This window comes from Clarias gariepinus, chromosome 25 (assembly GCF_024256425.1).
Source record: "Clarias gariepinus isolate MV-2021 ecotype Netherlands chromosome 25, CGAR_prim_01v2, whole genome shotgun sequence".
Taxonomy (NCBI): domain Eukaryota; kingdom Metazoa; phylum Chordata; class Actinopteri; order Siluriformes; family Clariidae; genus Clarias; species Clarias gariepinus.
Genome location: NC_071124.1, coordinates 7,034,406 through 7,056,280, shown reverse-complemented (window position 1 = coordinate 7,056,280; position 21,875 = coordinate 7,034,406). Strand labels below are relative to the sequence as shown.

Here is a 21,875-nt window from a genome sequence, read left to right as displayed (position 1 = left end):
CCAGATCCTGATGGTGCAAAGCAAACTGCAGACTATTGCACTACCATGACCATGTTTGATTGTTAATATTTTTATAACATTTAGATTTATACCTTATGTAACAGGATGCACATGTTCCAAAAGTAAATGGCAAATATGAAATGAGTGTTTGTGTTCTTTTTGGTTAGCAGTGACTTTCGCCTTTGAACTCTCCCATGAACGCCATTTTGGCAGAGCCTTTTTTTCATATGGGGGCCAGGTGGGTTTTTTTTTTCTTCTTTTTTACATTTGTTTTTACTTCGGTTATCTTTGTGTTAAAAAAAAAATAAAGAAGGGGCAAATACTTTTTCACAGTATTGTACAACTTAATATATGTTACTAATCTAAACATTTTTCAACCTTATCATTTGGAGGGAGAAATCCCAGGCAGCCAGAGAACTAGGCACTATATATAAATTTTTAAACAGTTGTCCTGTGAGATCACCTCTTAATTAGCAGCTTTTTATTTAATAACATTATTAAAGAGACTGGTGAGTCTGACAAAATGTGTTTTAATCCCCTTCATAAGGGGGGGTAAAAAAAAAATAAAAAAATCCTCGAACTTCACAGTTGGATAATTTTTTTTTCTTTATGCTACACGATAGTTTACTCCCAGAAGGCTGTCCTACATGTTTGATTCTGTACAGTCATTGGACATGCACCTGGTGAACTATCTCATGTGCTGTACGGTTCCTTTTGACCAGTGCATCCCTAATTAAGGTACAAAGTGGGTGAACAGTAACTAGCCAAATATATAAAAGTCGTTTGGGATATTGCTGAGAGAACTTCCTGAATCCAGGGCTCCGAAGTCCTCCAGTGTGCGAAGCTTCAGTGTCCTGTACACCTCCTCCTTAGCCGTACCGGGAAAAAAAAACCTGGGGTGAGATCTGGACTTCTTGGAGGCCATTCATGAGACCAGCGTCCTAGAAAATGGCGGTCTAACCATGCATGCGCAGTAGGAGCAAAATTTTTATAGCCACTAAAGTTAGTACTGTTGCCTTGCATGTCCAGGGTTGGGGTTCGATTCCTGGTTTGGGTCTGTGTGCATGGGTTTTGCCTGTTCTCCCCATGCTTGGTGGGTTTCCTCCAGGTACTCTGGTGTCCTGTCAGAGTCCAAAGACTTTAGGATTTGGATAACTGGTGTTCCCAATTTGTCCGGAGAGTGCAAGTGTGCGTGTGTCCTGTGGTGGATTGGCACCTTGTCCAGGGTGTCCCTTAAGTCTCCATATTTTTCACCCACCTTGTAGTTTAATTTCTAAAATAGTTGGACACAGTAAAACTGTCAAAATATTTATGGATATGATTATTGCCCTAATGAGAGAAAAAAATGGGCACAAATGCTGACGGAAAAGTTACTAAAATTTCAGTAGAAAATGTTTAAAAGTACAAACAAAACAGCAGCATTGTTATTAAAATATTAGTCTCTGAAAGAACAAGAACATGAACATTCTCAAATCAGGTGAATCTGAACTTCCTGTTTACCTTTTTATCACTAAACAGGAATGTTACCTTCTTGTTGTGGCTCGTTGAAGCCTTGGCAGTCTTAAGTGGTCTAGTCATGCATAACCGACCCCTCCATGCCTTACGCGCACACAAATGTCCAAGTTAACTCTACAGCGCGGTGACTTAACATAGCTGTAATGTTTTTGTTTTTTGTTTTTTAAAAAGGCCGCGTGTTAATGGGTGCTCGCTCCCTAATGCTGAAATATATCATATATATTGTTGAAGAGGCGGTACAGAAATGTTCCGGAGTCATGAAGTGGTAAAGAAATTTCACGGACTGAACTTAGTACTGCTTGACCAATTTGAGAGAGATTGGAGAACACAGGTGAGGCTTCATTTAGTGGATTTAACCAGAAAAGCAGAAAAAACAGCACCGCTATTAATGAAGACACGACAGTCAAGAAGAACTTAAACGCCCGCTTGTGAGATATTGCTGGCTGTGGCTCTTTGATGGAATGTTTCTGTACTTGACAGGAAATCGTTGGAACTGGACCATCTTCCAGGCTTCCGATCGTCACGTTGGACCAGCGTTCCTTGAGGAACTCCTCTAAGCAAGGTGGGATGTTGGGGGTGGGGACTTCAGGCAGCTCTGCCTGGGTCAATGCATCGACCCTCTTCCTGAAGTGGTGCATCCTCTCTAAGAAAATGATGTCTGACTCATCTTCGCTGATGCTTGAAATGCTGGAGATGAGCTCTAGCTGTTCCTCCTTCATTTCCTTAAGCTTCTCAATGAGTGGGTTATATGTGCAGGCCAGCTGCCCACTGGCCTCGTCCAGAACTTTCATGAATGCCTCTTTCTTTTGCTCAAGGAGGAGCTCCAGGCCCTGAAAGAACTGCGTGACAGCTTTGTGTTCCTGCCTTATAACACTTTCGTGTCGAAATTTCTCCTGTTCTAGCTTCTCCATCAGGTCACAGACCTCTTCCCAGTGTTTGTTCGTGAGCAGTTCGACTAGTTCGGCTCGGCTGTTTTGCTCTTTGACGTACGCCATGTGAATATCATCGATTTTGTGGCCCTGATGCTGTCCGATGGTAAGGCACAAGCCACATATAAGCTTGCAATCCTGGACACAGTAGACGTTCAGAGGCTGACGATGGTGGTCGGGACAGGAAGGAGCTCGAGGCTCATTGTCATGCTGGTACTTTTCTATAATGGCTCGCAGACACACGTTAATCGGTAGCGCTTCCACGCCGGTAGGTGGAAGTTCCACCAAGTTACGGCAATTGGGACACTTAAGCGGTAGGCGGAGTGGACGCCAGACGGAGAAATTGGTGGAGACTTTAAGTACGTTGTCCAGACATGCTTTGCAGAAGGTGTGGGAGCAGGGTAGTACTCGTGGATCGTTAAAGAGGGAATAACAAATGGAGCAAGTCAAATCCTCCTCCAAATTGTCCATGGCACCATAACGGGTCGGCTACTGGTGCTGTCCTGAGAAACCCAGAAAAAAAAACAAAAAGAATTAATCAGGAAACTCATTAATGGCTTTGAGATCAACACTACTGCTCTAAAATCATATCGCTGTCAATGTTAACACAATACTGATAAACTATTTAAGAGGAATGGGAGGTGTTGTCTCCCTACGTAAAAAAGTTTTTGCAGTCCAGTGTTCGATTTTTAGAGGTCTGCTCACTTAGTAAGATTGTACTGTAATTCTACTTGCTGTCCTTTTTAATAACATTCAATGTAATGGACGTAGACATAAAACATTCTCAAGAACTGTGGAAATTTTCATTTGGAATACAAAATAATCATAAATTTGGTTGTCAGTGAACGACAGATATTCTGATTATTTTTCTAAAGCAAATGGCAAAATCTGCATATATTTAAATATGTTTCTCATTTCTTTAATTATCTTAAGTAATCGCTTTAGTTAAGTCATGGCAGTGAATTTCTTTTTTTTTTTTTTTTTGCATATTTGACAAACTCAAACAAATTTTACAAAAATACCTGAGTAAATAAACATAAAATGTAGGTTTTAAATGATTTCATTTATGTAGTACATTTTTATTTACTTTGGTTATTCGTGAGTAGTATATATATATATATATATATATATATATATATATATATATTAGGGATGCACCGAAATTTCGGCCGCCGAAAATTTTCGGCCGAAATAGCATTATCGGTTTCGGCCGAAACGTAAAAAAGCGCCGAAAATAAAAGCCGAAATTGTCGCCACGCCTCTCCCATCCTGCCGTCTCGTTCGCGCTGTCATTACGCATCAAACACGGAGTATGTCGGCGGTTTGGAAGCGCTTGGAAGCAAGTTTTGTTATTGTTAAACAGCCTTATTACTGTTATTTATTATCAATAAAAGTTTGATTGCTTAATTAATTTGTAGTTTTTTTAATACAAACAAAAATAAAATATTTTAAATATGTTTTTTAATGAAGCCATTTTCGGTTTCGGTATCGGTTTTCGGCCAAGTGCATCCAAAAATTTCGGTTTCGTTTTCGGCCCAGAATTTTCATTTCGGTGCATCCCTAATATATATATATATATATACACACATACATACACACACACTACTCACAATAAGTTATGGATATTATAAGAGACTTAATGGATGTCATACATACGGTGTGTTTCACTTTAGACATTTTTGGGATAGGGAGGCAATTGTATTGGGGTGATAGACACACCTTATTATGTGTTTTCCATGTAATGGTCTCATTGTGTACAGGTGTGCCTTATATTGGGGCCAATCCCAAAAGACAACCTTTTTCAATGTGGCATTAATTTCAACATTCTGTGTGTATAAAAAGCTGGTATTGTCAGTAAGTCATTCCAAGTTTATCATTTAAACGGCCATGAACACACGACGTCAATTAACGAACGAGCAGCAACAGTCAGATGTTGCTCGTGAACTTTGTGTGTCTCAAAGTGTCATCAGCAAACTTGCATCAAGACACAGAACTATTGGCAGAGTTCATGACAGACCCAGGAGGGAAGACCCAGGAGTGACAGACCGCAACGATAATTAGTACCTAATGACCTATGCACTCAGACATCGTTATGCAACTGCCACACAGCTGCAGGTCCGTTTCGAGAGGCAAAGGGGTACTAGGGTTTCCGGACAAACCATTCGCAACCGACTCCACCGCTTTGGCTTGAATGCCAGACGACCGTTGCTGGTGACTCCACTGACACCAAGACACCGCCGTGAACGTTTGAAAATCTTTTCGGTTATGTATTGCGATTGTTTTGTGTGGCATTAAATGTATCAGCACACTGACTCCAAATAATTTTTTAAGTCAATTCTGTTTTGTTCTCAGTATTTAATTTGTATGTGGTACCAGTGAAAGATGGCTGTATAATTTAATTAAATTAACTTCTAGAAAAGATAAATGCATAATTTTAATGTCCTTGCTTTAAATGCAAAAAATGTTTAAGGCTGAGTTGCAAGACATGAATGCACTGCTGCATGCCCGTGAGATCAATTTTCTAGCTAATGGTTAAACTTTTGCTCAGTGCTTTTTCTGGAGAACTTTTGCTCAGTTCTTTTACTCTGCTGTTGTTGCTTCACAAGTGTAGGATTTCCAGCTTCCAATGTAAGAGTATATAAACTGAACAAGTTATGTACATTGGGTTTTACATTTTAAGGTAAAGTTGGTGACATTCTAAGACGATCAAGTCTGGTAGCCCAGGTGTCAGGGACATTAACCTTTTGTCTTTATGTACTTCCTGACCACTGGGTAGGGAATGCTAATCGCAAGGCCAGGCTGTGCCTTTGTCTCTATGATAATGTAAAGGTTTGGGTGATACTGTCAGGCTAATTAGATTAGCTCCTATACATTTGAAAGCCAATGCTGATGAGATCAGGGCTGGGGAACTTCCGTTACCAGGCTGACTCCTGTACTACACTATGCTTTGTTTAGATTGTCTCCACCTCTTTGTATCCCTCCCTCTTGAAAAGTATAAACTTTCCATAGCGAGTTCTCAATAGAGAGTAACTCTTGCTTGAAAGATATCCCAACTTCTCCTGGTCTCTGCTTCGACAAAGGAAGGAAAAAGTTCCCAACAAATGTACTAATTCTCTTTAAGAAACCCAGCAAACATTTGGACGTTTGATATCCGTTAAAATGACGTCCCTCCAACACGTCCCATCATGGTTGAAAAATAGTTCCAAAATAAAAGGTTAACAGACGTGTTTGACAATAACTGATTTACAACAGCTGTCATAAATCGTCCAATTTTTTGCTTGGAAGGTATATATTGAACAACACTTTGAATGCATTTTTAGGAAATTTTTTGTGTCACATATTTTTATCAATTAATGACGTCCTACAGCGTGTTTTTGGCCATCGAACCAATGTTTGCTGGAAACTTTCATCTTCTTTAGAATATCGGTCTAAAAGTTTTAATATAACTGGAGTGCAGCTTTACAAAGCATAAATAGCAGACACATCTCAATATCAGCTATTCGAGGGTGATTACTGCAGAGCTTAGATGCTTTCAGCATTGTTTTATAAAGTAGGAAGACATACAACTCAGAAAAGACCATGGAGTTATAAGGTGTTTTCAAATTCTTTGACTAAATTCACAAAATATTCAGCTTTACAGTATAAAGGTGTGTCAGGAGTGTGTCCTATTAGAAGTAGGAGGGTGTGTAAGAGCGGTTGCTGTGTCTTTGCAAGTTTGTTTACTGCACGTTCACCGGATAAGTTTCAGTAACATCACCTCAGTCTTAATTTAACTTGTTTTAAATCACAAAGTAAATTCGCAAAAATCTCTGAACGGATTATAGTACACCGAACCTGACTAAAACATTGTAATTAATGATAATAAAATACCCAGGAAATGAAAACAAACGAATCATTAACCGGACGTGACGTCGCTCAGTAACGTTTCTCTTCCCATTTTGTTTGTTAGTTTGATTGTCGTACAGGTGGCGTCCGTTATTTTAAAATGCATTACGTCATAATGATTATCTCCTGTAAATTAACGGATAACGAAACCTGTCACGTTCAATTCCACGCCCTGTGCGAATACTATTTATGTAGAATAGGACAAAAACGAGCGAAAACAAACAATACCCGTGCTAAGCTAGTGATCAATAAATAAACGTTTCGGTGTAAAATCGATAAACTGTCGGAGCACTCACCTGAGTACTGTAGCTCCCCGCGCGCGCTGCCTTCAGTCTCCTAGTGACGGCTGGAAAATAGTGCGCATGCGCGGGCCGAACCCTTTCCACCAATCATAACTCTTTATTTAAGGTTTTGAATCCGCTTGTCGTTACCTTAATAATGCCCGGGCAACAGTGACAGTGCAGGGTCATAATAGACTGTGTATAAAAGGAACAAATCCTTTGTGACGTCACACTTGGGTTTACCTAAAATAATAATAATTAATAAGGATAAAAATAATTATTGTCATACTCATTCACACACTACAGATGATGATGATTATTATTATTATTGTTGTTGTTGTTGTTTAGTAGCATGATTAGAAATGGGTGGCACTGTGGCTTTGTAGTTAGAACTGTCGCCTTAGTCATCCAGGGCCTGGGTTCAATTCCCGGCCAGGTTCGATTCCTGCCTCTGTGTGCATGGAGTTTGCATGACTGTGAAGATTGTCAGGTAAGGTTATCTGGAAGTTGAGTCATGTTAACAGAACTTCCTCTACTAACCTAAGAAGACATCCAGTTGACATGACTCAACTTCAACAGAGAGTTTGCATGTTCTGCATTTCAGAACATTTACTAGCCAGCTGTTCACAGAGATATTTAACTTCTGCAGAGATATATTAGCTTTTATAACACTTACTATTCTTCCTGTCCTTAACAAACCACACCCTGCCTTGAGACATCTGGATACAAAGATGGTTTTAAAAAGTGTTACAACCACAAAAGTTGAGATGCTTTTGTTTAGTTATTTAACACGCTTGTCAAGTAACCTGATGATCTTGAGTTCCGAATTCTGCAAGTCAGTGGAACGGGTGAATGAATAGGCACACCCGGGCTAGTGCATTATAGCTCACAGCCATGCAAATCTCCTCACTGTCTGTGTTTAGCAACGTGGAAAATACTGTTTCTGTTTCCCCATGAGGTTGAGGAGGCCTGCTTTATTATTCCACCCACCAAGACATGGGGTTATTGCTCTGTGTCACTGCATTTACATTTAATACCACTTGTCAGAGGTATGTCTTGGGGGGTGGAGTACTGATGCAGGCCCCCACGGCAATGTGGCGCTGTGGCTTAGTTGGTTAAAGCGCCTGTCTAGTAAACAGGAGATCCTGGGTTCGAATCCCAGCAGTGCCTGAGCAGGTCTCTGTGGTCAAGTAAGACCTGTTTTAACTGGATGAATGTGCTGACAGATCTGTAAAAAACATATACTAAGACTAAAATTATCTGGTTGTGATAGTATGACAGTAATGATAACCAACCACCCAGTCGTTGCACCTAAGGTTTCAGTGAGTAAACAAAATCCTCAGTTGAAATCCCAACAGTGCTCCTTAAACACTTTATCAGTGGTCTCAAACTAGAACCAGAAATCATGGTGCTTGATGAGTTTCGCAAATGTACAGTTGTGTTCAAAATAATAGCAGTGTGTTGAAAAAAGTGAGTAAAGCTCGATATCCATGTAATACCTTTTAATTTAAATCACATAAATGCATTGAGCACCCTGCACATTCTATTCTGAATCACAACATGAAGAAAAATGTGCTGAATGGATTATTAGTTTACAGAAAGTGAAGAAAAACAAATATTAGGCTGTTCAAAAAAATAGCAGTGTCATCATTTATTTTTACAAAGTGATGAATTTACCGTTTAAACAAAAATTCTTGAAATTTAATCTTTCTTTTGCCTCAGAAACAGCATTTTTATCGTCAGGCCACAACTTTTCTATTGGATCAAGGTCTGGGGATTGGGCTGGCCACTCCATAACATCAATCTTGTTGGTCTGAAACCAAGATGCTGCTCGCTTACTGGTGTGTTCGGGGTCGTTGCCTTGTTGAAGCACCCATTTCAAGGGCATTTCCTCTTCAGCATAAGGCAACATGACCTCTTTAAGTATTCTGATGTACTCAAATTGATCTATGATCCCTGAAATGTGATAAATAGGCCCAACACATCCCCATATCATGATGCTTGTGCCTCCATGTTTCAATGTCTTCACACTTCACGATGTACTGTGGCTTGAATTCAGTGTTTGGGGGCCTGACAAACTGTCTGCGGCCTATAGACCCAAAAAGAACAATCTTGCTTTCATCAGTCAGATATCATTTTAGCAGAGCAGCCTATCATTTTCTGCACTTCTTTGTATGTTTTTTTTTTTCATCTCTAATCAACTTTTGAATCAAGGTACGCTGTTGTTCTGATTTATTTTAACATCACTTACTAGTATAAAAATATAACACAATCAAAACTAAAGGCTTTTTAAACATATTATTTGAAGTATCACTGAACATACAGTATATTGGGTCATACTTGTAAAACAAAGAAACAAAGGAAAGAACATTAAGACAAACAACATATAAAACTATAAAGACAATATTTTAGCAGGTCAGGGGGTATCATCTTGATGCAGTTTAAGACATACCACTCATCAGTGTAAACTGCTAGTGCTGAAGTGTCAGTGATGATGAACCAGTGCCTGGTAATGATGACCAACACCATCTTACCTGTTCACTTGATTGCCATCCTTTTCACTTGGCTCGGGTGTAGAAGGGAAGATGTGTTGGTCAACATCATCACTGACCTTGAGGCTGCTGGATCCAGACTCGCTGTCCCTGACTGTAATGTGTAATTTCCCCTCACGTCAAAGGCATGATCTGTTAATTTAAAGAATAAGAAGAGCTCAGAGCCACCTCCGCAGCACACACCCCTGCAGCAATTTTTAAAGGGCAACAAACATACATAATGTGGTTTACATTACTATGGTGTTGGGCCTATTTATCACATTTCAGGGATCATAGATCAATTTGAGTACATCAGAATACTTAAAGAGGTCATGTTGCCATATGCCGAAGAGGAAATGCCCTTGAGATGGGTGTTTCAACAAGACAACAACCCTGAACACACCAGTAAGCGAGCAGCATCTTGGTTTCAGACCAACAAGATTGACGTTATGGAGTGGCCAGCCCAATCCCCAGACCTTAATCCAATAGAAAAGTTGTGGCCTGACGATAATTCACTTTTTTATTCACTTTTTTTAACACACTGCTATTATTTTGAACACAACTGTACATATATATACATATATATATATATATATATATATAGAGAGAGAGAGAGAGAGCTTGTCAGAGGTATGTCTTAGAGGGGCGAGTACCAAGGTAGGCCTTCTTGCCGTCATCGCGCTGTGGCTTAGTTGGTTAAAGCGCCTGTCTAGTAAACAGGAGATCCTGGGTTCAAATCCCAGCAGTGCCTTAGAAGATTTCTGTGGTTAGAGAGTACTGTTTTATCTGGATGAATGTAGTGATAGATGGAACTGCAGGAAGCACATAGTAAGACTTGATTTATCTGGTTAGTGAATAGAATAATAGATTACCAATCTCCCAGTTGTGTCACCCAACATGCCTATGAGAAAATGAAATCCTGATAGTGCTTCTGAAACACTTTATTAGTGGTGTTAAACAAAAACCAGAACGGGCCCGGTGTGTTCCGGCTTTCATTTTAACCAAGCAGAACACCCATATGGCCCTGTTTGGATCCAGTTTATCATCAAGCAGGTTGCTTTCCAAAAAAAAAAGGGAAATTTGTAACTGGCTTGAGTCGCAAGGACTAAAACTTTACCTATCCCACCAGGGGCTGGACTGTGTGAAGGAACCAGAGTACCCAGCAGAAACCCACTAAGGGAGAACAGGCAAACTTATACACTCCATACACACAGAGACAGGAATCAAGCCTGGCCGGGAATCAAACCCAGACCCTGAAGGTGCAAGGCGACAGTGCTAACCATTACACTACCAATAAAATTCAATTACATTTAAATTTAGTTTTGTTTATATAGTGCTCTTAAGAATGGTCATTGTCACAAAGCAGCTTGACAGAGTAAAAAAAAAAAAGGAAAATAAGTTTGAAAAGTTCAAGGAAATATGTATAAATCATAATTAACCGATTGCCCCTGATGAGCAAGCTAAGGGCAACGTTGGCATTGGACCCATCCTCATTAGGGTGATATCAGATAGCAGCGATTGATCTGCAGTCGTACTGTGTAATAGGAGGCTGGACAATCTATAAAGTATAACAGGAGTGTGAAGTTTCAATTAATATGAAGTCCACATTTGTTATTTTAAGGCTCAGAGGCAAAACTGTTTGTCACAAGCCATCGAAGAACAGCTGTCTGCATCACCTGAGTCCAAGACCAACTTCATGGTCGACTGTAACCGTGTAGTCACCACACACATCTCAAACAGCCCAAATGGGGCCTCCATGCGTTGAGAAGTCCAACCAGAAGTGGGGCACCAGGATATGTCAGACAGGTGCAGACGGCAGAGGAGGTCTGGGTCACTGGCAGTTTAGAGTGCCATGTGTAGCTCTAAAGAGAGCGAGGAAGACATGAGACCAGATTGGATCTCAGGTCAGTTAGAACCTACACTGAACAGCTGTTCACAGAGATATGTAACCGCTCCATGGCACAACTAGTGTTCTCCACATGCTTTAAACATTCTACTCTTCTTCTTGTCCTAAAGAAACCTCAACCTGACCTTGTATGATGAAGTGCTTTGGAAGGCTGGTTAGAGACTTCATTGTGTCTTTACTTTATGGTGCCTTTACTGCCTGACTTACTGTTCCCAATAAAGTTTGTCAAGTCACTCAACCAAAGACAACACCACAAACCTTGTACACACAGCCCTGAGACATCTGGACAGCATGCTCCAGGACAGGGGGGTCCTCCAGGACCAGGATAATCCCCAAGACATTAGGGAATTGCTCTGTGTGACTACATTTAAATAGGCCTACAGAAACAGCTGATGTGCTGGCGGGACGTAGACGGAAACACCCGTCCACATTTGAATTTTCAAGACATTATTTGTATACATCTAGTATGCAACTCCAATATTGAAATGGAAAAACAATTGGCAACTCCAAAAAAAATTGTCTTGTAAGACGTATGTCTTGGGGATGGAGTACCAAAGCAGGCCTCTTTGACCTCATGGCGCTGTGGCTTAGTTGGTTAAAGCGCCTGTCTAGTAAACAGGAGATCCTGGGTTCGAATCCCAGCAGTGCCTTAGGAGATATGGATGCTCAAAAAAGAGCTGTTTTATTTGGATGAATGTGGTGACAGATGGAACTGCAAAAAAACACAGAATAAGGTTAGAATTATCTGGTCAGTGATATTATAGAAGGAGTGATAACCAACCACCCAACTGTTGTACCTAACGTGCATGTGAGTAAACAAAGTTCTGCGTTCAAATCCCAACAGTGCGTCTATACACAGTACACCATATCAGTGGTGTTGCACTAGAACCAGAAAGGGCTATGTATCTATGTATATATCAGTGGTGTCACATTAGGACAAGAAAAGGCTATCTGTGTTCATGCTTTCATTCAAACCAAGCAGAACACCCTCATAACATCCACAAAGGGAAAATAACAGATGATACTGTCCAAAAAACAATATTTCCTAATGAGAAGCCATGGGTGGACAAAACCATTTGTGATGCTCAAGATCTTGTATCTCTGCCTAGATTTTTGGGCTCATCTCCAGATATAAAGCCACCTCAAAAAGTCTCCACAAAGTGACGAAGGAGGCAGAGCAGCAGTACACCAGAAAAACTAATGTCAGAGTTTTAACAGGAAACAACAGTTTTTTAACAAGAAAAAGGTCTTGGGGTGGAGTTCTAAAGGAAACACCTTCCATGTTGGCGTAGTTGGTTCAAGCGCCTGTCCAGTAAACAGGAGATCCTTAGCAGGTTTGTGTGCTTGAAAAGGGGTCTTTTATCTAAGTGAATGTGGTGATCAACAGACCTGAGATTACTGGCATAGTGCCTATGAGTAAACAGAGACTCTTGGGTTCAAATACCAACAGTGTTTCTGAAACCCTATATTAGGTGCGTCAACCTGGATCTAAGAAGGGTCATGAGGGTGCAGGAGAAACGGCTGTTTAATTAGTTGTTCTTGGCTTTCAAAAGACTATCAGGTGTAACTTCTGCTTGGTTGCAATGCAAGACTGTACTCACATGACCCTGTCTGGATCCAGTTTGACACCCCTTGAGTGGCTGTTTTACCATATTGCACTTTAAACATTTATAGAGCACTTTGGACTTAAAACGCAGCACAGGTAAGGTGCAACAGGGTATAGCAGGGTGTAGCTTAGACACAAGTTAGCCGATGAACATTAGTAATAGCTAATGTTTATGATTACATTCTAACAACAGCAATGAGTCTGTTATGAACTCATTTAAAAGTAGAGTAGTTAAATTTTTACACTGTTTAGCACATGCGGATATGTTGGGCCTTTCTTATACATGTAAAGTTGGCTTGGAGTCAGGGATGGGTGGGGTGGGTGCTATAGGGGTTTATAAGGGGGTTATAAAATCTGTATTGAAACATTAGATCTTTACCCTGTTATAACCCTGTTTTCAGAATGACATGATTTTGTGGCTGTTGCTTTAACGCAAATGAGCCACTTCTTACCCTGCCCCTCTCTTACATGGGCATTATCAAAGTGAGAACAGCCCCCCTCTAAAAAATGTGGATAGAAATATACAGTAGCTGCAGTTCGAGCAGAGATGTTTGAACCAGAGTCAGACTAGGAGTCTGATAATTTCATCCATGCTCATAGTCATTTGAAGAATGTCAGTGTAAGCTTTACAGTCAGTCATTCATCGCTCATAGTCAGGATCTGCAGGTTCACCATAGACAGATGACACTCATACCAATTTTTTAGGAATTTGTTTGTGGCCACTCCACTGTGGAATAGAATGATAACCATCTAAGAACTGTTCCTGTGATGTTTACTCAGTAAACAGGAGATCCTAGAAGTTAGTAACAGCAGTGCATCTGAAGCCAAGCTACTGTTCTCTTGAAGGACGGCCACAGGTGGTCTCCAAGGTCTAATGCACAACGGCAAATCTCAATGCATTAAGCTCACACTAACTTCAACACTTGGGGACTGTGGAGGCCAACAGTGACCATTGTGTTCATTCCCATTTGCACAACTGTGGTAGGATCTCAACATTCACACCCTATGGCCACTTTTGTAATTGCCAATTAGCCTAATCTGCATGTCTTTGGACTGTGGGAGGAAACCCACCAAGCATGGGGAGAAGATACAAACTCCATTTACACAGACCTGATGCGTGAATCAAACCCAGGACCTGGAGGTGCTAGCCGCTAACCACTGATTTTGAGTTCAGATTTCAGCAAGTCCTTGAGCAGATCAGGACGAGCCTCTTACATGTGTCCAACTTGCGCATTACCAGTTATTGCTCTATATCACTATACAAGATGTAAGCAAAATGTAATTCCTGAATGGTGCTAAAGTATGGCCTTAACCATTCAGGCATTACAGCCACTTTCACACACACAGACACACACATGTATTTCGGGGACTCATAAACATAAAGATTGCCTTTAATAGTTGTCCCAAGCGTTGCTCAATTTCTTCCACACATAGATTGTCTTTCCCAATCTTCAGCAATTTGGTTTGATCCCTATAGAGCAGGGGTTCTTACCCATGGTCCCAGAAATGATTATTTACATCAGGTGTGCTGAGAGCTGAGAAAACACTAAAATGTGCAGGAGACTGGGTTCCCATGAACCACAGCAATTAAGGAAACAAAAAAAGTTTCCAAAAAAATAGCTTTCTGTGATTTAGCTGGTTTTGCACTCCAGATCGAATCTTCACAGGTCTTGGAGAGGGTTTCTGTTCAGATACCCTTATTCGTATTAAAGTAGACATATTATACCTTTTTTTTTTTTTTTTTTTTTACAAATTGATACACTTTTGTGACTTGCTTTGGCTCATGCTCATAGTCTTTTGAATAATGTTAACCCATTATAACTATACTGTTTTTACAGTTTTGTGATAGGGTCAGTGTAAGCTTTACAGACAGTTATTCATTGCTCAATGTTTTGTGCTGTTTGTGCAGCCATTAACAGAAAAGCTACCATGCCAACCTCTAGCCTCCTATGTGAAAGTGGTGCTGTGGCTTAGTTGGTTAGGGTGGTAGGGGGGGTGTAAAGTACTTGTGCAAATTTTCTACTAGCATGGCGCTGTGGCTTTTGTTGGTTAAAGCGCCTGTCTAGTAAACAGGAGATCCTGGGTTCGAATCCCAGCAGTGCCTTGAAAAGTGTGTATGCACAAAAGGGGTTGTTTCTCTGGCACCCCATTTTTGGGGACTCATAAACATAAAGATTGCCTTTAATACTTGGATGGATTTGAATCAGCTTGTCGTTATCTTAATAATGCCCGGCAACAGTGACAGTGCAGGGTCATAATAGACTGTGTATAAAAGGAACAGGACAAATCCTTTGTGACGTCACACTTAGGTTTACCTAAAATAATAATAATAATTAATAATGGTAAAAATAATTATTGTTATTTTTATTATTTATTATTATCATTATTATTATTTATCCATTCATTCATCTTCTAATCCTGTGTACAGGGTCTTGGGGTGGGGGGTTGGGGGGTTCGGAGGGGGTCTGGAGGCTGGGCCCTGTCCCTGGAGACATCGGGTACTTGGCGGGGTACACCCTGGACAGGGTGACACACACACACACACACACAAAATATCAGCCTAATGCATGTCTTTGCACTCTGGGAGGAAACCAGAGTACCTTGCGGAAACTCACCAAGCACAGGAAGAACTCTATGTCCACAGAACCGTATTATTACTCACTTATCTTCTATACTGCTTTATCCTGCATTAAGGGTTGCGGGGACCTGGAGCATCTCCCAGGAGACTTAGGGCACAAAGCAGGGTACACCCTGGACAGGGTGCCAATCCATCGCAGGGCACACACATATACACACACTCATTCACACACTACAGACAATTTGGGAACGCCAATTAACCTAACCTGCATATCTATGGACTGTGAGAGGAAACTGGAGTACCTGGAGAAAACCCACCTTATTATATTATTATTATTATTGTTTAGTAATATGATTAGAAATGGGTGGCACTGTGGCTTTGTAGTTAGAACTGTCGCCTTAGTCATCCAGGGCCTGGGTTCAATTCCCGGCCAGGTTCGATTCCTGCCTCTGTGTGCATGGAGTTTGGATGACTGTGAAGATTGTCAGGTAAGGTTATCTGGAAGTTGAGTCATGTTAACAGAACTTCCTTTTTTTAGAAGACATCCAGTTGACTGCATGTTCTGCATTTCGGGTACGGTACTCAGAACCTTTACTAGCCAGCTGTTCACAGAGATATTTAACTTCTGCAGAGATATATTAGCTTTTATAACACTTACTATTCTTCCTGTCCTTAACAAACCGCACCCTGCCTTAAGACATCTAGATACAAAGATGGTTTTAAAAAGTGTTACAACCACAAAAGATGCTTTTGTTTAGTTATTTAACACGCTTGTCAAGTAACCTGATGATCTTGAGTTCCGAATTCTGCAAGTCAGTGGAACGGGTGAATGAATAGGCACACCCGGGCTAGTGCATTATAGCTCACAGCCATGCAAATCTCCTCACTGTCTGTGTTTAGCAACGTGGAAAATACTGTTTCTGTTTCCCCATGAGGTTGAGGAGGCCTGCTTTATTATTCCACCCACCAAGACATGGGGGCATTGCTCTGTGTTACTACATTTACCTTTAATACCACCCGTCAGAGGTATGTCTTGGGGGGTGGAGTACTAATGCAGGCCCCCACAGCAATGTGGCGCTGTGGCTTAGTTGGTTAAAGCGCCTGTCTAGTAAACAGGAGATCCTGGGTTCGAATCCCAGCAGTGCCTTGTAAAGTGTGTATGCACAAAAGGAGCTGTTTCTCTGGCACAGGTAGTTTTTGGGGACTCATAAACATAAAGATTGCCTTTAATACTTAGATGGAAATCCTTAGCTGTCAACGACTGCTTGAAGTCTTGAACCCATTGACATGAGCAAATGCTAAGTCTCCCTTCCTTCAAGATGCAGCACCGGGTGTTCCCAGGTGTCCCAAGTGTTGCTCAATTTCTTCAATGCCTAGATTTTCTTTTCCAATCGTCAGCAATTTTGTTTTTATCCCCATAGGGCAGAGGTTCTTACCCATGGTCCCAGAGATGATTATTTACATCAGGTGTGCTAAGAGCTGAGAAAAGACTTAAAATGTGCAGGAGACTGGGTTCCCATGAACCACAGCAATTAAGGAAACAAATTTTTTTTCCCCCGAAAAATGGCGTCCTGTGATTTAGTTGATTTTGCACTCAAGATCAAACAAAAAGATCAGGTTTTTGAAAAGGCTTTCTGTTCAGGTACTATAATAATTCTCAATAAAGTAGACATTTTATACCCTTTTTTTACAAATGAATACAATTTTGTGTTTAGCTTTGGTCAAAATACTTCAAGGATCAATCACCATAGCCTCTTTCGCAATGTGTTTAAGTAGGCCATTTCAAAGCAAATGAGGTACCCTGCTCCTCTCTTCCATGGGCATTGTTGAAGTGAGAACAACTCATACCAGCCCTTTTTTTTTTTTTAGATTAGGCAATGTTTTGTGGCCAATACAACGGTGTACTGCCCCAGGTTGGTGAAGCAGTCAGACACAAAGTGGTTGGTTTACTCATTTTAACCCATGGAGTTCTTAGGTCCAAGTTGAGCCAAGTTGACTATGCAATGTTTTGTGCTGGTTCGTGCAGCCAAGAACAGAGAAGCTCCCATGCCAAACTCCCATATGATCGCAGTGCTTAAACCAGTCTGTTAGCAAGTTAAAACAAAATGGTGGATCTACAGAAATGTTCAGGTCTGTTCGGCTATTCCATAGGTTTCTGAATACTCGAGCAGGTAATTCAAACGAGAGACGTGTCTTACATAGAAACAGGCTTAAAATCTGAGAAATTCTAACTGAGGCTGCTTACTAACAAATGACTAAGTTGTTCAATTGTACACCTTGTTGGCTGGTAGGCACTCCATATACCCAAATATACACATAAAAGGTGAATTTTCCATATAAGGTCCTCTTTAAGATGAATTGGCACACCAAGACTAGTCCAAAATATCAGAAGGCCATGCAAATCTGCTGGAAATGTGCGGAATACCAGTTGCCACAACGCTCCCTGTCACTAAAGCTCTTGGCATTTAAAAATGACTAGGTTTTAATTTACAAGACAATGTAAGTTTCAATAGACCAATAGGTGGGGCTTCTGCTTGGTTAGAATGAAAGCCTGCACCCATATAGCCCTTGTCGGATCTAGTTTGACACCATGGCTTTAAAGCCTTTGAACTCTTCAAACCTTTTGAATACTCACCTCAATGACTTTAAATCATATCAGTCATAGTACTGAAACTGCTCTGGCTCTGGTTAACAACGACCTCATGTTGGCTGCTGATGCTGGACTATTAACAACCCTTTTCCTGCTAGATCTCACACACTATTCTACTAAACCACATAGCTACTTCTGGCATCACTGAAATCCCTCTCGCTTCACTTCATATCTCTATGACCCAGTTTGTGCAATAAAAAAAAAAAATGCTTGGCCCCCTTCTGTTCCTCGTCTATTTTCTCCCTCTTGGCCACATCTTTAGAAAAATGCAGTATACATTCTATTGTTATGGAAATAATACACATCTCTATATCTTTATATCTCTACAAAGCCTGACTCTGCTTCTCCACCCTCCAGCTGCTTCATGGCCTGGGCTGAGACCCACTGCACCATGTGGCAAAACACCAGTTTGTTCCAAAGCACCCAGTGAGCAGTGTCACTGCAGGTATTGCTAATTCCGTTGTCCTAGTTTTTCTATTTCTATCTTACTTCGGCAAATTAAACTTATCACTACAAAGATAATACACATGGCAACATGCAGAGCTAATCTGATAAGAGGTCCTGTGGAATAGAATGATAACCATCTAAGAACTGTTCCTGTGATGTTTACTCAGTAAACAGGAGATCCTAGAAGTTAATAACAGCTGTGCATCTGAAGCCAAGCTGCTTTTGTCTTGGAGGACGGCCACAGGTGGTCTCCAAGGTCTAATCCACAATGGTAAATCTCCCTAAATTAAGCTCACACGAAGTTCAACACTATGTTCAGTTAGTGACAAAAGACCAGTTGTTGCCATGCACAGTGTGAATGCTGTTCAATCATTCTGTTTTCTCTTTCCCCATCTAACTTGAGCAAGCTATCATTATTAATGTTGCAAGAAAAAGAACCAACAGAAAACGTTCAGCAACAGAACAAAATACCAGTTATCCCAGTTCATGGTGTTGTCAGGTACTGCACTAGGGTTTTACTTGTAATTCGAAGCTCCAAACAGGTTGATTTTCTATGGAAGAACTGGGAATTTGAAAGTGCTCAGTATCTAGTGTTATGTCTAGTATGACCTGATGTCGAAGTGTTTATACCCTTTTCTATTTATCCACAAAGGAACCTCTGTAGTCCAACTAGGGACTGTGGAGGCCAACGGTGACTATTGTATTCATTCCCATTTGCACAACATTCACACACTATGGCCACTTCTGTAATCGTCAATTAGCCTAATCTGCATGTCTTTGGACTGTGGGAGGAAACCCTCCAAGCTTGGGGAAAACATGCAAACTTCATGCATACAGACGGGAATCGAACCCAGGACCCGAAGGTGCAAGGCGACAGTGCTAACCACCATCTTTTTACCCTTTTATATTTTAATAACTTCAGTTCACAATTACACTTTGCACACATTTTGTAGCCCTTGTGTAATTCATATATTGTTATAAATTTCATTTTAATTCTATTTTATTGTTTTATTTTTATTGTTAATTTTATCCTTAGTTTAATTGTGTTCTCTAGGGTTTTTTTTGTATTCAATTTCATATTCACATATTAGGTCACGGAGAGTTAAGTACAACAGGGTGGGTGTGTATGTGTGTAAAGAGCTTAAGCAAACTTTCTTAGAGCATGGCGCTGTGGCTTAGTTGGTTAAAGCGCCTGTCTAGTAAACAGGAGATCCTGGGTTCGAATCCCAGCAGTGCCTCGCAAAATGTGTCTGCTCAAAATGAGCCTTTTTCCCACTGGATAAATGTGGTGACAGAAACAAGTGGTTTAAGTTAAATTTGGTTTCATTAGTCGGAAGACTCTTATTCAAGAAATGGTTCTCCGTCAATATGGACCATGTAGCAGATACATTGGGAATGCCAATTAACCTAAACTGCATGGTTTTTGAACTAGGAAGGAAATCCACCAAGCATGGGGAGAACTTGCAAACTCCATGCACACAAACCAGCTACAGGAATCAAACCTGGACCCCGAAGGTGCAAGGCAATGGTGCTAACTATTACGCTACCATGCCTATTTATTTAGTCACTTATTATTGTAGTAGAACTCTTTTATTCTATTCCATCTTTCCATTTCAGGTCACGAAGAGTTAAGAAAGTATACGCATTTTACTGCAAATCATACTGGGTATGGTTGTGTACATGACAAAATTTTCATTTATACTGTGTATGCAAGCCCTTGAAAAGAATCTCTTTCGTTAAATGATTGAGCCCCCCACAAGTGTCTAATTTGCACATTACCAATATTTAGCAGTGCTTTATATCACTATACTGTAGGTCTTGCTGTTCAAACAGGCCTGGGTGGGTATGCATGTGTGTAAAGTACTTGAGCAAACCTCCTAACAGCATGGCGCTGTGGCTTAGTTGGTTAAAGCGCCTGTCTAGTAAACAGGAGATCCTGGGTTCGAATCCCAGCAGTGCCTTGCAAAGTGTGTATGCACAAAAAGAGCCTTTTCATCTCTGTTAAATGTGATAAAGAAATAACTGGTTGTTAGTGTCTAAAGCTGGCTAAACTGATTGCAACACTGTAGAGTTGTGATCAAATTGCTTCTGTAACTAAAAAGACAATAGGTATAGCTATTCTCTCTCACACAAACATGTTGGGAACTTTTATATAATAGAATAAACTAACATAATTACAAACATAAAGACTGCCTTTAAGACTTGAAAGAAAATCTTATTGCAGTAAACAACCCATGAACATTTCCTTCTTTTTTTTTTTTTTTAATTTCTTTCATTTTTGTGTAGCTGCTTTGAGACAATAAACATTGTTTAAAGCGCTATATAAATAAAATTGAATTGAACATGTGCAAATGCTGATTTTCCTTCCTTTAAGATGCTTTGCCAGGCCTTTACTGCAGCTGCCTTCACCTGCTGATTGTGGCTCTTTCTGCCTACGGTTTTGTTTTCTGTAAATGAAAAGCATGCTCTATTGGGCTGAGTGTCTGAATTTGCCTGTAAAGAATATCCTATTACATTGGAACCTCAGATAGTGAGTAACGCCTTTTGCAAGTGTTCCGCAAGACAAGTCACGAGAAAGATTTTGAATAAATTGTGTGTGCATGAAACATTTTACCTTGTGTTTATAAGCGCGTGTACTGTTTATTATAACACGCGCGCGCATGTAAAGCAAGTCTCATTAGAGAGGTTAAAGATCCATTTCCTCCCTTTTTGTATCAGCCTGTTATGACTCCGTGCCCCTCTCACCCTTATTTGTTCTTTTTTTTTTAAAGGTAAAGTTAGGTTAATTTGTTGTATTTTTACTTTATATTTTGTATTAATTATTTTTATGTATTTATTTGTTTGGGCTGCGGAACAAATAATTTCTTATGGGAAAATTTGCTTTGTTTTACGAGTGTCTTGGAATACGAGCCCACTTCCGGAGCAAATGATGCCCGTAATCCAAGGTTCCACTGTACTTTGCAATAAGAAGCTCTTGAGTAGCTTTTACTGTATGTTTTGGGTCATTATTTATTTACAATATGAAGCAGCATCCGATCGGTTTTGCAGCATTTGGCTGATTCTGAGTTGAGTGCATAACCCTAGAGTTAATCCTGCTACTTCTAGCAGTGGTCAGGTCATCATTAAACACGTGACCCGGTACCATTGGCAGCGCTTTACTTTTATACACTTTATATACTTTTAACTTTATATACTTTTAACACTGTCTCAATTTTGCAGGCTTTTAAAATGTTTTCTGGCCAAGTCTTATCCGGCCTTTATGTTCCTTAAGCATTAACAGTAATTTGCACCTTGTTGGGAAGCATCTGTATTAACTTCATATAGCTGTCTCTTGACCCTCGACTTCAACAATGCCACGCCTTCCTCCCTAAGACTGCGTTTGACTCCTTGGCTAGATGCTGTAAAAAAGGTCCTCCTTCAATATGGACACAACACTGTAGATTTTATGGTCATTCACACTTTAGTTGTCCATAGTCTGAGCTTGCAGTTTGAACTTTTTAAAAAACTTGCTCCAAGCTGTTGCCACTCTCAATATTTTTGCTAACAG

General features: G+C 40.4%; 1 protein-coding gene and 5 non-coding genes across 6 annotated transcripts; 5 read left to right on the top strand and 1 right to left on the bottom strand.

Annotated features, from left to right (window-relative positions):
* Positions 1–1,058: 1,058 nt before the first annotated feature.
* trim59 (tripartite motif containing 59) lies at positions 1,059–6,679 on the bottom strand. Its single transcript, XM_053486590.1, has 2 exons — positions 6,626–6,679; positions 1,059–2,947 (listed from the first exon to the last, which is right to left on the bottom strand). Exon 2 carries the CDS (start codon positions 2,913–2,915, stop codon positions 1,713–1,715), a length of 1,203 nt encoding a protein of 400 aa, XP_053342565.1. The 5' UTR covers positions 2,916–2,947; positions 6,626–6,679; the 3' UTR covers positions 1,059–1,712.
* Positions 6,680–7,706: 1,027 nt separating this feature from the next.
* On the top strand, positions 7,707–7,780 carry trnat-agu (transfer RNA threonine (anticodon AGU)). The gene has a single exon. It is a non-coding gene; the product is annotated as a tRNA-Thr (tRNA).
* A 3,843-nt stretch (positions 7,781–11,623) lies between these two features.
* Positions 11,624–11,697, top strand: trnat-agu (transfer RNA threonine (anticodon AGU)). The gene has a single exon. It is a non-coding gene; the product is annotated as a tRNA-Thr (tRNA).
* A 4,607-nt stretch (positions 11,698–16,304) lies between these two features.
* Positions 16,305–16,378, top strand: trnat-agu (transfer RNA threonine (anticodon AGU)). The gene has a single exon. It is a non-coding gene; the product is annotated as a tRNA-Thr (tRNA).
* Positions 16,379–19,492: 3,114 nt separating this feature from the next.
* Positions 19,493–19,566, top strand: trnat-agu (transfer RNA threonine (anticodon AGU)). The gene has a single exon. It is a non-coding gene; the product is annotated as a tRNA-Thr (tRNA).
* Positions 19,567–20,215: 649 nt separating this feature from the next.
* Positions 20,216–20,289, top strand: trnat-agu (transfer RNA threonine (anticodon AGU)). Its single transcript has one exon. It is a non-coding gene; the product is annotated as a tRNA-Thr (tRNA).
* Positions 20,290–21,875: the final 1,586 nt, after the last annotated feature.